The 13,530-nt window shown below is 57.4% G+C and overlaps 1 protein-coding gene across 5 annotated transcripts in view; it reads left to right on the top strand.

The window, feature by feature from the left end:
• Positions 1-13,530, top strand: part of OSBPL5 (oxysterol binding protein like 5) — a 70,935-nt gene that overhangs the window by 40,797 nt on the left and 16,608 nt on the right. For 4 of the 5 annotated variants that reach the window (XM_053561047.1, XM_053561049.1, XM_053561048.1 and 1 more), the window contains 9 exons: positions 643-725; positions 5,059-5,139; positions 5,314-5,415; positions 6,510-6,713; positions 7,455-7,539; positions 9,225-9,399; positions 9,653-9,845; positions 12,116-12,300; positions 12,792-12,873. In XM_053561047.1, the coding sequence (XP_053417022.1) occupies positions 643-725; positions 5,059-5,139; positions 5,314-5,415; positions 6,510-6,713; positions 7,455-7,539; positions 9,225-9,399; positions 9,653-9,845; positions 12,116-12,300; positions 12,792-12,873 (1,190 nt within the window). The remainder of the gene's footprint in view (positions 1-642; positions 726-5,058; positions 5,140-5,313; positions 5,416-6,509; positions 6,714-7,454; positions 7,540-9,224; positions 9,400-9,652; positions 9,846-12,115; positions 12,301-12,791; positions 12,874-13,530) is intronic. The other variant, XM_053561051.1, reaches the window with a different exon arrangement.

Genomic DNA, 13,530 nt, shown 5'->3' with positions numbered 1-13,530 from the left:
TGCATGCACTCTCAAACACGCCCTGCTACAGGAAGCAGGCAGAGGCTCCTGCCAGGCTTCAGGCCTCCCCTGTGGCTGTCCCCTCTACCTTCGGCCCAGAAACACACCTTCTAAACAGATGGAGCCAGAGAAGGGGAGACCATTTCCCCACGACTGAATCCAGACACCCTGTCACCCTTCCACCTCCCTCCCCAGCTGGCCTATCCTGTCCAGGTAGGATGTGGGGCTAGGACTGACCCCCTCCCTTCCAAGAGTCCCGGCACTCCAGCAATGGTTTCAGGCCAGACGGACACATGGTCCAGGCACTTTCAACCCACTGTGTGGGTCTGAGCCCCAAAATCATGTTCTGTGTAAGCCGGGGGACTTGGCCTCACAGACCCCGAATTTCACACCACACCAGGTCCAGGATGCTGGCTTCCTTCCTGTGAGTTTTGGAGGCCTGGCCAGAGCTCTGCAGGCCTTCTCATGGTGATGCTTACCGGCATTTATTACACCCCTCAGGCAGAATCCTGCAGCCCCTGCCACCCCCTGCTGGCTTCCTCACCCTCTCAGCTGCCTGCACCACCCGTCCCTGCCACACACATTAGGCAGCTCGGCCCCACCCGCCTTTCAAGAGGCCTCACCCCACCTGCCCTCTTGCAGGGAAGGACATGGAGCCCAACGGCCCGTTGCTGCTGAGGGATGCAGGGCCCCCAACTCCAGGCTCTGCCACAAAGGTGCCACCGGTAAGAGCTCGGCCGTGGGAGGACCAGTGGGAAGGGGCCTGGCCCAGGACATGGCAGGAAATGTCTGGGGACAGGTGTGGCAGGGATGCCAGCCAGGCCTGTCTTTCCCGCCTGTCCCAGCTGTGCGGCTTCAGGGAGGGTCGCTGAACAGGGAATGGGGTCCCAAATGCCAGGGTCTAGTTGTGGTGTCATGAAAGTTACCTTCTTGGGGTCAGGATGTGGGCTGCTAGGTGGTGGTCAGGGGTAGAAAATAACAAAAGGAGGCCCCGGGGGCCCTTTGGCTGTAGGCAGACCCACCAAGACCACTGAGTGCATGCCATCCGGTCCCTGCCAGGGCCACACCCTCCCCAGGCGAGCCCTCCTGCAGGACCTCCAGGGGCAGGGCTCTGCCATCACCCTCCCTCCCCTGTGGGGTCCCAGTCCAGGGGAGCCATAGCCCCCAGATGCTGACCATGGGTTGTGGCCCCAGGTCCCAATGACAAGGCCCTCCCCACCTTGACCACCTAGTACCTCAGGTGACCTTGAGTGATGGCCTTCCTTCCTGGCCCCTGTTTCCTCACCTGTCAAATAAGGAAGTGGTGTTTGGAGGGTCTGTTCCCGAGTCAGCCTTGAGAAGAAAAGGCCAGACCTTTGCTGGATCCCTGGAGCTACCTGCTCCTCCCTCATCCCCAGGGTGCCTGGCCACTGGGGGCAGCTGTGACCCCCCCTTACACCCACTCTATGATTTATTTATTTACTGGTCTGGGTAGTGTTGTGGTAGAATACAGGGAGTATAAACTTTAGCATCTTAACCATTGTCGGGTGCACAGCTCAGTGGTACTAAGCTCAGTCACTGTGCTGTGCGGTGTCACCACCCTCTGTCTCCAGAACTTTCTCACCTTCCCAAACTGAAGCTCTGCCCTGTCAAACAGTTAACACCCCCCACCCCACCACAGTCCACTTTCTGTCTCTGTGAATCTGATGACTCTGGGGGGCTCACATAAGTGGAATCACAGCATTCGTCCTTTCGTGTCTGGATTTTTCACTGACCATAACAACTTCAGGGTTTAATCCATGATGTGACACATGTCAGGGTTTCCTGAATTTTTAAGGTCTCAGGACTATTTGCTGTCTGGAGGGACCATGTTGCATCTCTCCCATCAGCAGTTGGTGGCCGTCTGGCTTGTCCCCTCCTTTCAGCAGTGGTGAAGATGCTGCTGGGATCACACATGAACTTGAGGATCAGTTTTCACTTCTTTGGGGTATCTCCCAGAGGATGGACTGGCTGGGTCACAGGTTGTTCTGTGGTAACGTGGAATTCTAACAAATCCCAACTCCTTTCCACAGCGCCTGCACTGTTTTGCATGATGACCTGTAGGCACACAGCCCAGCTTCTCACGTCCTCCCCGAGGCTTGTTAAGTTCTGTTTGGGGGGGTTTACTTATTATTATAGCTGCTTCACGGGTGGAAGCCGTATCTCCTTCTGGTTTGGACTTGCATTTCCCTAGTGACTAAAACATGAAGTGTCTCAATGTGCTGGTGGCCAGTCTGTGTATCCTCTTTGAAGAAATAATCTATTGAAGTTCATTGCTCATTCTTGGATTGGGTTGTCTGTCTTTTTGTTGCTGAGTTATAAGAGTTCCTCACGTATTCTGAATACTAGGTCTTTATTAGAGAGACGATTTGCAATTACTTCGTCTGATTCTATAGGTTGTTCTGAATTATATTTTCTAAGTAATTTTTATAGGTTGCAAAGTTCCTGTCAGATGCCAAAATTCACAGTTCTGGCAGCTTTTCTCGTTTCTTGGGGTGTTTCATTATTGCACCAGACTTTGATGTGTAGAGGCACATAGGAGGGACTAGAGGGCCCTGTCTTGTCTGGACAGGATGGCCAGCGTGGCTTTTAGGAAGGAGGAACCGACAGGCAGTCCACAGCGCTGGGCAGAGGCCACAGACACCGGACACCAAGTGGCCTTGCCTCGCTACCCTGGGTCTTGTCTTCCCTCTTCCATGTTGGCTAAAGCGAGCACAGCCCTGTTCAGCCACATCTGGTGGAGAGCTGGGCAGTGGGCCAGTAGCAACAGGTTTTGGCATGCATCCGTTTGTTTGTTCATTCATTCATTCATTCCAGATGCTTGCTGAGCCCCCATCTGCCAGGGCCGAGCAGGTACTGGGATGTAACTGTGCCCTGGTGGGAGCCATGGACAACAAAAAGTTGAGCACAGGAACAGCTTTGTAGCTATAATTGCAAAAGTCCTGTGTGGCCCAAGGGCAGTGTGTGTCACCAGGGCCTGCTGCTGCGAGGTGGGGAAATGGCTCCTGGGGCCTGAGAAAGGAGCAGGGGTTGCCCAGCTGCAGGGAAGAGCATTCTAAGTTGGGGAACAGCATGTGCTCAGGCAGCAAAGGGCACCATGCACAAGAATCCCAGCTCAGGGACTTCCAGGTAGGGACTTGGGGCGTCTCGGCTGTCAGCCTGGGCCCCCAGAGGCTGTCTCCTGGCCAGGGTCTGGCACACAGATCGTGGCTCCTTCCTGTCACTGTCCTCAGCCCAAGACTGCTTGTGGGGGCAGGTACAGGTCTTGTACCCCCTTTTTCCTGTGATCCTGTGTTTCTCACCTAAGAGAGTGCCTGGTTCAATCCCAGCTCTGCTCCTGGGAGCTGTGTGACTTTGGGCATGTTTCTGAACCTCTCTGTGCCATAGTTGCCTCCTCTGCAGAGTGTAGATAACAGTAATCTGAGCCATCATATTTAACATACTTGCAGCTGTGCACACAATCATAAAACTATGCACATGGCATTCCCTGCACCCTCCCTCACAGCCTCTGTGCACTTGGGGATTGTCTGTCTCTGCCTCAAAGAGTCAAGTTGGCTTTGCTTTCTGACCCCACTGCCTAGAGCCAAAAGTCAGCACACAGTGCTGCCAGGACAACCAGCCACAGAACAGTCTGAGTCCCAGCCCTGCCACTTGCTCGCTGTGCAACACTGGGAAGTTACTTTACCATCCTGTGGCTGGTTTTCTAGTCCACAGAATGGAGCGATCATGGACCCACCTCGTGGGTCGCTGGAAAAAAATAGGTGAGTGCATCTGGCAAGGCATCTGCACGGGGCCTGGCACACTTGTGCAGATAGGGCTCTGGCTCTGCCGTCACGATTAGGACAGGCTGCAAAGCCTCCCAGTTCCCACTGCCCCTATATGGGGCTCCTTTTGCCCAGAGCAGGGCGTTCCTGGCCCCGGAAGCCCCAAGCGGCTGTAGCGAAAGCCCCAGAATGTCCGTCAGGAGAGCAGGGCCGGGTGGCCACACTTTGTCAGGCTCTGCCACTGAACAGCCTGTGTTCCAGATACTCGGTGCTGCAGTTCAACTGTAAATGTGCCACAGACAACACAGTGTATGGACGGTGTGGCCATGTGCCAAGAAAACTATTCATGGATGCTGAAAGTTGAACTTCATATGATTTTCACATCTTACAAAATATAATTCTTTTGATTTTTTCCCCAAACATTTAAAAATGGGGAAGCTGTTCTCAGCTTACAGGCCACACAGAAGCAGGTGGCAGGCAGGACTCTGGTCATAGCTTGCTGTCCCCCATCCTGTAGACTGTAGACCTGGCTGTGTATCTCAGGCCTCAGTTTCCCCATTTGTAAGAGGACTGTGGCCCTTTTCAGCTTCAGGAACCAGGGACTGCTACTCTCTGCCTGTGCAGTCAGCTATGTGCCAAGCCCGGGAGAGGACTGGCGCTGACCTCCACATACAGTTCTTGGTGGTGGGGTGGGCGTCCCCCAGCACAGCCTGCACTTGTGCCTCGGCCTTGCCCAGAGCTGGACACATGATGATGGCCAAGAAGTGGACACCTGGGGCCCGTGAGGAAGGAACAAAGGGGCAGGGAAGCTATTCCTTTGGGTGGAAGTAGTGTGGTCCCCAGAAACCCAGTGTGAGGCCTTGTCACCATCCCCCTCTGCAAGGTACAGCCCTGGCCCTCTGGCCACCCTTACTTGGGCCTCCTGAGTGCCCTCCCCATCAGGGCCCATCCTCCATACCTGTTGGCTCAGCCCTGACACCCAATGGCCCTCTGTTTCCTTCCTGCCTTGACCACCTGCCTGTCCCTGCGTGTGCTGGGGTAGGTGGGTCCCCATCTTTCTATTGTTATGTGCCCAGGGTAGGTGCCCAGGGAAGGGGCTCCTTTGGCCACCTTGTTCCTCCATCTCCCATGACACTCCTAGAGGTGCTGGTAGATGAGACAGAGGGGTCCTGAGCAGGGTGGCAGGGTGGGGGCATTAATCCCACACCCCCGCCCTCTGCATCCCCAGGCTGTACCCCAATGTCCCGTCCCCCACACCTGCATTTTTTCTTTGCAGGCAGAGTACAGGCTGTGCAATGGATCTGACAAAGAGTGTGTGTCACCAACAACCAGGGTCGCCAAGAAGGAGGCTCTCAAGGTGGGCCAGGCCTGGGGAGGAAGCATAGCTACGTCATTGAGGAATGGGCAGCTGAGTCAGGGTGCCACCCCCTGCCTGACAAAGGGAAGGGAACAAAGCCTGGGCTGTGCAGTGGGAGGAGGTGGGGGCAGCTGGGGCCTCCGCCCTGATTTGCCCGCTTGGTGCCCGGCCCAGGTGCAGAAGAAGAACTACCGGCAAGAGAAGAAGCGAGCTACTCGGCAGCTGCTGCGCGCCCTCACGGACCCTGGAGTGGTCATCATGGCCGACAGCCTGAAGGTGGGGCTGCACTTGACCCAGGGATAGTGTCTGTTTGCTTGTCACTGGGGGTCTAGATCCAATTTCTGGGGCTGCCGTAACAAATGAACACAAACTGGAAAGCTCAAACCAGCAGAAATGCAGGCCAGGCATGGCAGCTCACACCTGCAATCCCAGCACTCTGGGAGGCCAAGGCAGGAGTTTGAGACCAGCCTGAGCAAGACATCATCTCTACTAAAAACACCTCACACACTAGCCGGGTGTTATGGCGGGTGCCTTTAGTCCCAGCTACTCGGGAGGCTGTGGCAGGAGGATCACTTGAGCCCGAGTTTGAGCTTGCTGTGAGCTATGACGCCATGGCACTCTACCCAGGGCAACAGAATAAGACTCTGTGTGAAAAAAAAACAAAACCAAAAACACAGAAATGTGTTTCCTACCACCTGTCCCATCCCTGCAGGGATGGCCTTGCCCCCATGTGGTCTCTCTGCCTCTCTCCCCTCTCTGTGTAAGGAGCTGGGCCCCAACAGGGCCATTGTCACTTCACAGCATCTGCAAAGATCCCATTTCCAGGTAGAGTAGGATCTGCTCAGCTGGGTGAGGCAGGAGCAGCGCGACAGCCTGCTTGTGGTGTCCAGGTCCGGATCAGGAGGCCTGTGTTCAACCCCTGAACCTTGGTTTCCTCTCCAGACAGTGGAATGACACTGCCTAGCCCCAGGGCTACTGGGCAGAGCACAGGGCCTGGCCTGAGCAGGCTCTTTCCACCTCACACACCAAAAGTACAATGAAGAAGTGGTGTGCAAAAGTGAATATATATTTAGAATGAGAAAAAAATGACAGCTGGTTTCAAAATTTACAAAGCTGATGGTGGCAACATCACTGGCCCCTCCCAGGAGCCAACTTGACTCTCATCAACATCACCAGTAATCCTGTGCCTACCTACTCTGTATTTCTCTGGATTCACCCTAATTTAGGGGCTTTCTCCTGCCGCATAGTGGGCCGGAGTTCTGCTGAGTACTGGGGCACTGTCTGACTCCTGCCCTGCACACAGCAGTCTGGGACACTGGCCCAGGGCACGAGGGCCAGCGGGGTCCTTGAAGGTGGTGCCCTCCCCACAGGTCCGTGGGACCTTGAAGAGCTGGACCAAGCTGTGGTGCGTGCTGAAGCCAGGGGCACTGCTCATCTACAAGACACCCTCGGGGGGCCAGTGGGTGGGCACCGTGCTGCTGCACTGCTGTGAGCTCATCGAGCGGCCCTCCAAGAAGGACGGCTTCTGCTTTAAGCTGTTCCACCCGCTGGACCAGTCCGTCTGGGCTGTGAAGGTGTGTAGGCCTGGGCAGAGGAGAGGGGGAGCAAAGAGAGGGTGTGCGGGAGAGGGCGTACAGGGAGTGGGCATGGGAGCAGGCTGTCTATCCAGATGGGCTCTCACAGCCACTGTGGGACCCCAGGCACATCTCTTAACTTCCCCAAGCCCCTGTGGGCCACACAGCCACACAGCAGGCCACAGGGAGGGGCGAATCATGATCCAGGTCCTTTAGTCACGCCATCCAGGAAGGAGGAGGGTGCTGCTTCTGGGGTGGTTGAGGAACAGGCTGTGTGTCCTGCTGCCTGAGCCCAGACCTCAACCCTCATAACCAGAGGCTGCCCTGGCCAGGGATAACCCAGGATGCCCAGAGAAACAGCAAAGTTTCTCAGTGCCGCTATGCCCAAATATCGCATGAATATTCTTACACTGAAAAGCTGTTCATTATTTCCCTAAGATCTGAATCCAACTAGGTGTCCTGGGTTTGCACTTGCTGATTCTGGCCATCCTAATTTGGGAGGCTCAAGAGCTGGAAGCTGATGGCGGAGCTGCCGGCCAACCATGAGTCAGAGAGCTCCCTGTCCACTCACCTCTCACTGCCCATTTGTCTGCCTGCCAAGTGCCTGGCCCTGCCTAGTGGGGTCCCGAGGCCCCAGGAGGATCCACATGAGTCCAAGTGTGGGTCTCCATGGTTCTGCTGGCCTGTCTGTGCATCTGTCCCTGGGTGTTACCCCAGTGACACTAAGCCTCTGCTTTCCAGGGCCCCAAAGGTGAGAGTGTGGGCTCCATCATGCAGCCCCTGCCCAGCAGTTACCTGATCTTCAGAGCTGCCTCCGAGTCAGATGGTGAGTCCCTGCCGGTCCCTCTCAAAATGGGTCAGGGTTGCAGCCCAGGTGCAGGTGGTCCCAGTTTAGGCCCTTCTGTTGTCACCCAAGGAAACACCCTGAAGTCACAGGGCAAGCTGGCTAGGAGCCAGGCAGGCCCACCACTCACTGTGACCCCTCTCTGAGCCTCAGCTTCACTAGGGGCAAAATGTGACTGATGACCCTGGTCGCCCCAGTGTGAGGAGCATCCAGTGACCATACAAAGCAACCAGGTGCCAATTACTGAGCTCCAAGCAGCAGCCAGGCACCATTGAACCACCGGGTTCTACTGCTACTGTCCGCATTTGACAGACAGGAAACAGAGGCAGGGCCACTACCGGGAAGGTGCTAGAGCCTGAGTGTGAACGGGAACTTCCCTGACTCACAAATGCATCTCCCATTTGGCCAACACTAGGCAGTAGTGTGGTTCCTTCTTAGGGACACCCCCCTTCTAACAGGGCAGGCCCAGCCCCACATCACCCTCCAGGGGCTGCTCCAGCTACTCTGAGCCCCCAGGGCTGGCTCCTGGTGGGGAAGGAGCCCTGCCTGGAGCAGTGGCAGGTTGGATTCCCCACCCAGTGTCCTGCCCTGCCGGCCCGGCATCATGCCCTGATGGTGTCATACCCATACTCCCCTTCCAGCCATCTGAGTCCTCTTCTGTAATGACCATTCCCCAACTCTGTGCTGAGTCCCATGTGGCTGCCATGGGCAGGGAAGCTCACAACCTCTGCATTCTAGAGGGAGATGAGCAGTGAGCCATCAGAAAGGGCCGGGGCCGTGACCAGGGAGGGTGTCCACAGTCCCTGTGGGTATCAGGGCGGGCTTCTTGGAGGCGGCGGCAGAGGCATCAAAGGATTCGTAATGGTCCAAATGCCTAGTCCTCTGTGGCAACCACAGACACACGTGTCAGGACCAGGGTCCCAGTTCAGCAGCTGCACCTGTCCCCTCAGCTGCCCACCTGCACATGTTTCCCATGAGCCCCACTCCCAGGAACGTACAGCCCAGACTGGGCACTTTTGTGAGTAGGGGAGCCACTGTTAGCAGTTAAACCTGTTGAGACACTCAGGTGGTGCTTGTCTAACCATGATGGCAGCAGAGCAGGAGCCAAGGGCAGGAGTTCCAGGTGTCCAGCTCTGTTGATCGCCCCCCCAACCTCTGTCCACACAGCTAGGAGCTGCCTCTCCTCTTGGTGTGGGAGGTGCCTCTTCTGCCCACTCTCTTGCCCTGAGCTCTGGGCCAACAGGGGCCTCGGGCATGGACTGCACATGCAGGGACCTGTGGGCCAGCTGTCTGGGTGGGAGGCAGGCTCTCAGTCTTCCGGGCTTGAGACCTAGAGAGGTCACTTAGTATCCTGGCGTTTGTGAGTAACATGGCAACCCAGGTGGATGAAGCTGTGCTGTGAGGATCCTCTGAGGCCCCCGCAGGGCCACCTCCTCCGCGGTGACTGACCCCTGTCAGGGCCTGCTCGAAAAGTCCTTGGTCCACACAGGGTTCCTGATGTCTGCTCCCTGTGGACTCCTAGATGGATGGGGGTGAGGAAGGGAGGGGTCTCCCTGGTGGGGTAGAGGGTGGGATCTGTGAGGGCCGGAGTCAGCAGGGTTTTCCTGGTAGCCCTCTGGAGATGGGACCCCTGGGACAGGGGTTGGCTCACCCCTTGTCCCCCCCAGGCCGCTGCTGGCTGGACGCCCTAGAGCTGGCACTCCGCTGCTCCAGTCTACTGCGACTGAGCGCCTGTAAGCAGGGCTGCGACGGGGAGCCAGGGTCCTCGCCAGATGCATCGCCCTCATCACTCTATGGACTGCCCTCCTCGGCTGCTGTCCACCCAGACCAGGACCTATTCCCGTGAGTGGGGCAGGGGTGGCTCTGCCTCCCAGGGTCTCGGGGTGGGGGGGGGCAGAGGGCAGCCCCAGGCCCCACAGGCTGCAGGCTGGCGGGGTGACTTGTTCACTGCTGTGGCCTTGGTTGCCTTGCCAATAAAAGGGGCCAATAGTGTCACAGGCAGGCTGTCAAGAGTCTTAAGTGCAGGAATGTGCATGAAGTGCCCAGCCTGCCTGGGCTGCCCGGACCTCAGACCACGATGCCGTCCACCTTCCAGATTGAATGGGGTATCCCTGGAGAATGACGCGTTCTCAGACAGGTCGGAGCGAGAGAACCCCGAGGAGTCAGACACTGAGACCCAAGATCACAGCCGGAAGACCGAGAGTGGGAGCGACCAGTCGGAGACCTCCGGGGCCCCTGGGCACAGAGGGACCACCTATGTGGAGCAGGCCCACGAGGAGCTCGGGGAGGTGAGAGCCCCCCACCCGGCGCTCCAATCAGCCCCTCACCTCTGCCCCTCATTTCAGATGCAGAGGTAACAATGCCAAGTCCTACAGGGGGGTCTCTTTGTCTGTCCCACGCTGGCCAGACGCCTACTGGCTATCTGGCCTGGGGTTCTGGGATGGCGCAGGAGTTCACTACTATGGGTGCCTCCTGCAGGCTGTAACATGCTGAGGGGAGAACGGGGGCTCAGGAAGGTGATCAGCTTATGGGAGGAGTACAGAGGCTGACTGGGCACCTGCATACACCTGGCACTGTCCTGAGTGTGGGGGAGACAGAACTGGGCCCTGTGTGTCTCAGATGCCAGCAGGAAATACCACAGCCCCACAAACAGAAGAGGTCAGGGAGTCACAGGGAGGTGCGTGGGCCAGGGCCCACAACAGGCCAGAGTAGCTGCCCCACGCAGGGCACAGCTGTAGACCTGCAGCCAAGGTGGCTGGCTCACTGCACAAGGACTTCTCTGGAAGGACGTACACTGGGCTGCACTGGGAGAGCAGGGGTGGGCTGAGAAGTGGACTTTGCTCTGGATTGGGTGCTGTCAGCCACTGGGGGCTCTGCAACCTAGAATCTTGTCCTTCCCATTCAAGAGGTGGGATGAAAGGAGCAAGGCTCAGGCTGTCCTTGGTGGAGAAGAGACAGCCCCTGGTTTGAGCAAGAAAAGGGGATTTGGGTCCTTGTCACTTGGGACAGCGTCTTGTCTGCTTCTTGCTCCACCGGAGTCATGGAGTGGTCTTGCCTGGTGCCCTGCCTGTTCAGAAGGACACCACTCATCCCTGTGGATGCCAGGCCACTCTGGCTGTTCAGCTGCTATCTTCACAGGGCAACCAGTGCTGCGTGTGCGGGAAAGGGAGGTTAGGCAGAGGGGTTGATGCAGACACCTAGCTCTGTAGGGAGGAGCTGTTGTTAGGAGGAAGCTACTTAGACCCCCAGCATGACGGAGAAGGGAAAGTGGATGGATTCAGAGTACTTAGGGGGTTGGATCATGCAGGTCCCTGCGAGATGCCGTTATGAGCCAGGCAGGGCAGGCCAAGGACAGGGGAGATGCCGCTGCCCGTGAGTCTGGGGCTCAGGCAGAGGTCTGGGTGTCAGGGCTGACACCCCAGGCTTCGGAGGCTGAGCACAGGTGGCAGAGGAGCCGGAGGTGGGAGGAACGCAAGGTCCCAGGGCCACCGAGAGTCAGGGCAGGGTGAGCAGTGGTGGTACACTGTATGAGGAGGGGGGTGAAGGGATTCCTGCCAGTGCTGCTCCCCATGAGAACCCCAGAGCTGGCCTGGAAATTGAGGCCAGGGAGCCACAGCTTAAGGGATTAACGTAGGCACACCTGAGAGTTCCCTGACCCTAGGGGGGAAATTCGCTAGACCAATGTCACAGGACTAGTCCACAGCTAGGCATGCACAGAGGGGCAGAACAACTTGCCTAAGGCAGCCCAGCAGGATGGAGCCGGACCCTGAGGCAGGGCCTGCTGTTGGCACCCCATCCTGCTGCCTCCCAGGGCAGCTGCCATTGGGCTAAGAGTACAGATTGTCCCAGTCCACATCAGCTGTGTAACCTTGGGCAAGTCACTTGTCCCTTCTGTGAAGGGGGCAGGTCCAATGTTGCCTTGTGTGCCCTGGGGCTGTTGAAAAGTGGATGTACAGCAAGAAAAGGGATGTCTCAGGAAGGAGGGGGTCCAGGCCGCCATTCAACTTCTAGCAAATGAGGGAGGCTTTCTACAGGAAGCAGGGACTTGTGGAGATGATGGGCAAGGTTACAGCATTGATCTATAACCTGCACTTACTTCCAACCTCAGGAAGTTGTGTACATTTGATATCTACAACTTCATGTGTCCTAATCATACCCCCAATAAAGTAGAGAAAGAAAGAAAAGAAATTTGGAAATAGTAATAATGTTTTTTAAAAAAACAGAAGGGCAGGCCACCATCTGCATCTCCAGATCATTTGGAGCCCCCTGAACGCCAGGCCCGGAGTCACACAAAGTCCCCAGATGGGTTTCAGCAGCCACGTTTCGGGAGGCCCCACTTGGACTCAGAGGGGCTGGCGAACAGAGGGGGCAGGGCCCTGGGTGGGGAAGAGTCAGGTCAGATGCAGCTCAGGTGGGTGCAGGAGCCCACGGCCAGGCCAGGGGTCTACAACTGAAGCTGGCAGGTGCCATCACTCCCCAGGCTGCCTCCAGCCAGAGCAGCTGCTGCTGTCCTACCCACCTTGCTTGGTCAAGGCCTGACTGCAGCCCCTCTGTGCAGCTGGGTGAGGCATCGCAGGTGGAGACGGTGTCGGAGGAGCACAAGAGTCTCATATGGGTCCTGCTGAAGCAGCTGCGGCCGGGCATGGACCTGTCCCGCGTGGTGCTGCCCACCTTTGTGCTGGAGCCACGCTCCTTCCTCAACAAGCTCTCTGATTACTATTACCACGCTGACCTGCTCTCCAGGTGAGCACCATGCCAGCGGGGACTGGGCCCCGCAGCCCTGCCTGCCCATGGAGCCTTTCTCCACTGTCCCTGTGGCTTTGGCCTCCCAGAAGGCCCTGTCCCCAAAGAGCAGGCTGAGAGGAGCTGGTAAGGAGGAGAGTGATGGGGCAATTCTGAGGGCCATGGCCATTGGTGGTGGCATGGAGTCAACGCACCCCGGGCCCTGTGCCCTCAGGTTGGACAGGTGGGCTTCAGAGGCAGGAAAGGGGCGGAGGAAGAAGCATGGAGGGCTTCCTGGGGCGGCAACTCTGAGCCAACAGTCTCTCTACCCCAGCACGGGAGCAGCCCTGGCACTTTAGGAGAACCCACTTCCCTGGAAAAAGCCCTTGGGGGGCCAGGAGTGTCCAGCATATCCAGGCCTGGTGGCCTGCTTCAAGCTGAGTGGGTGGAGGTTGGATGTAGAAGGGGCTAAGGAAGAGGGAAGGAAGGCTCAGAGCTCTCCCGGGTCGCAGGGCCGCAGCGGAGGATGATGCCTACCGCCGCATGAAGCTTGTGCTGCGCTGGTACCTGTCCGGCTTCTATAAGAAGCCCAAGGTAAGAAGTATTGGCTGTGGGGGTCAGCCTGTTCAGCCCCTGTCCCCTGGCATCGCCGCCTCCCCAGCCTTGAAGGATCTTCTCATCCCGCAGTGGGCCCTAACTCCCAGAGAGGGGCTCCTGGGCAGCTCAGACCAGACCCCACAGGTGGCCCTGGTTCCCTGAAAGGCCCAAGCCAGGCCGTTCCCCACCCCTAAGAGGGCAGCCTCAGGCTTGTCAGAGACACTCCCTCACAGGATGGTGCCAGGAATGGCACTGTCTTTCCTGAACCTTATGATGCCTTAGGGACCTGTAGTTTTCAGTTTTTAGTGATAGAACCCATTTTTAGAACCCGAAACCCCAGACTCAGATAACAGCAGGGCTGGGGCTGCTCTGGTTGTGGTGAGGGGGCAGGGCCTCCAGCCCACCCACTCCCTTTACCCCACTGCTGAGCCCTGGGTTTCCATGGGACACAAGTTTGAAAACCACCATTCTGGTTCTACCTCTTCATTGTGCAGCTGGGGAAATCGAGGCTCAGGGAGGGAAGGAACATCCCAAGTCACACAGCAGGCTACCAGTGGTGCTGGGTCTCCTGACAGCATGGTGCCTTCCGCAGGTCACTTTCAGCAGGATGTGTGTGGGCTGCACCCAGAGTCTGGGGACAGCATGACCTGGCTG

Source organism: Nycticebus coucang, chromosome 14, assembly GCF_027406575.1.
Source record: "Nycticebus coucang isolate mNycCou1 chromosome 14, mNycCou1.pri, whole genome shotgun sequence".
In the NCBI taxonomy this organism is placed as follows: Eukaryota; Metazoa; Chordata; class Mammalia; order Primates; family Lorisidae; genus Nycticebus; species Nycticebus coucang.
Note: the sequence above shows the minus strand (reverse complement) of the source record. Positions and strands in the feature narration are given on the sequence as shown.